Below are 511 nucleotides of genomic sequence, written 5' to 3'. Positions count from 1 at the left end.
GCTTTCTTGTTACCCTGGTAGGCCTGAAGTCGAAAAACGGCCACGGCCACGGCCACGGCCACGGCCACGGCCACGGCCACGGCGACGCTCGGGCCCCCCCTATAAAATATTCCTTTTTTGTAGTTTCTGAGCAGTGTCATTGCCTCAGCCCGGGCCCTCCGCCCCACCTCCACAGTTCCCAAACCTAGGCCTCTGACCAAACTGTACACACAGCCTCGCACATTTTGCGAGTAAAAGCTCAAGCTTTGATACGCTTGACCTAAAAAAATTTGAATCGGAGGAATTTTGCTTGCGCCAAAAACACCGTTTTAACATAGCGATGCACTTGCCTGCAGTTCGAGGCCCGGCCTGGGCAGCAGCGTGCGCACAGCCGCGCCCACCGCGCGCCGGCCCCCTGGACTCCAGCAGGCGCTGCTCCAGGCGCGACAGGCCTCCCCGGGGGGGACGTGGCCCTGCTGGCCGGGCAGCACGAGCACCGTCTGAACGGGGGTGCAACAGAAAAGAAGCGTCA

General features: G+C 60.9%; 1 protein-coding gene across 1 annotated transcript in view; it reads right to left on the bottom strand.

Annotated features, from left to right (window-relative positions):
* Positions 1–238: 238 nt before the first annotated feature.
* Positions 239–511, bottom strand: part of LOC117641622 (venom serine protease Bi-VSP-like) — a 5,316-nt gene continuing 5,043 nt past the window's right edge. The window contains exon 5 of the mRNA XM_034379109.1: positions 239–259. Coding sequence (XP_034235000.1) covers positions 239–259 — 21 coding nt within the window. The remainder of the gene's footprint in view (positions 260–511) is intronic.

The sequence above is a fragment of the Thrips palmi genome, unplaced genomic scaffold, assembly GCF_012932325.1.
Source record: "Thrips palmi isolate BJ-2018 unplaced genomic scaffold, TpBJ-2018v1 HiC_scaffold_15, whole genome shotgun sequence".
In the NCBI taxonomy this organism is placed as follows: domain Eukaryota; kingdom Metazoa; phylum Arthropoda; class Insecta; order Thysanoptera; family Thripidae; genus Thrips; species Thrips palmi.
The sequence above is the reverse complement of the archived record's forward strand: the minus strand, read 5'-3'. Positions and strand labels throughout refer to the sequence as shown.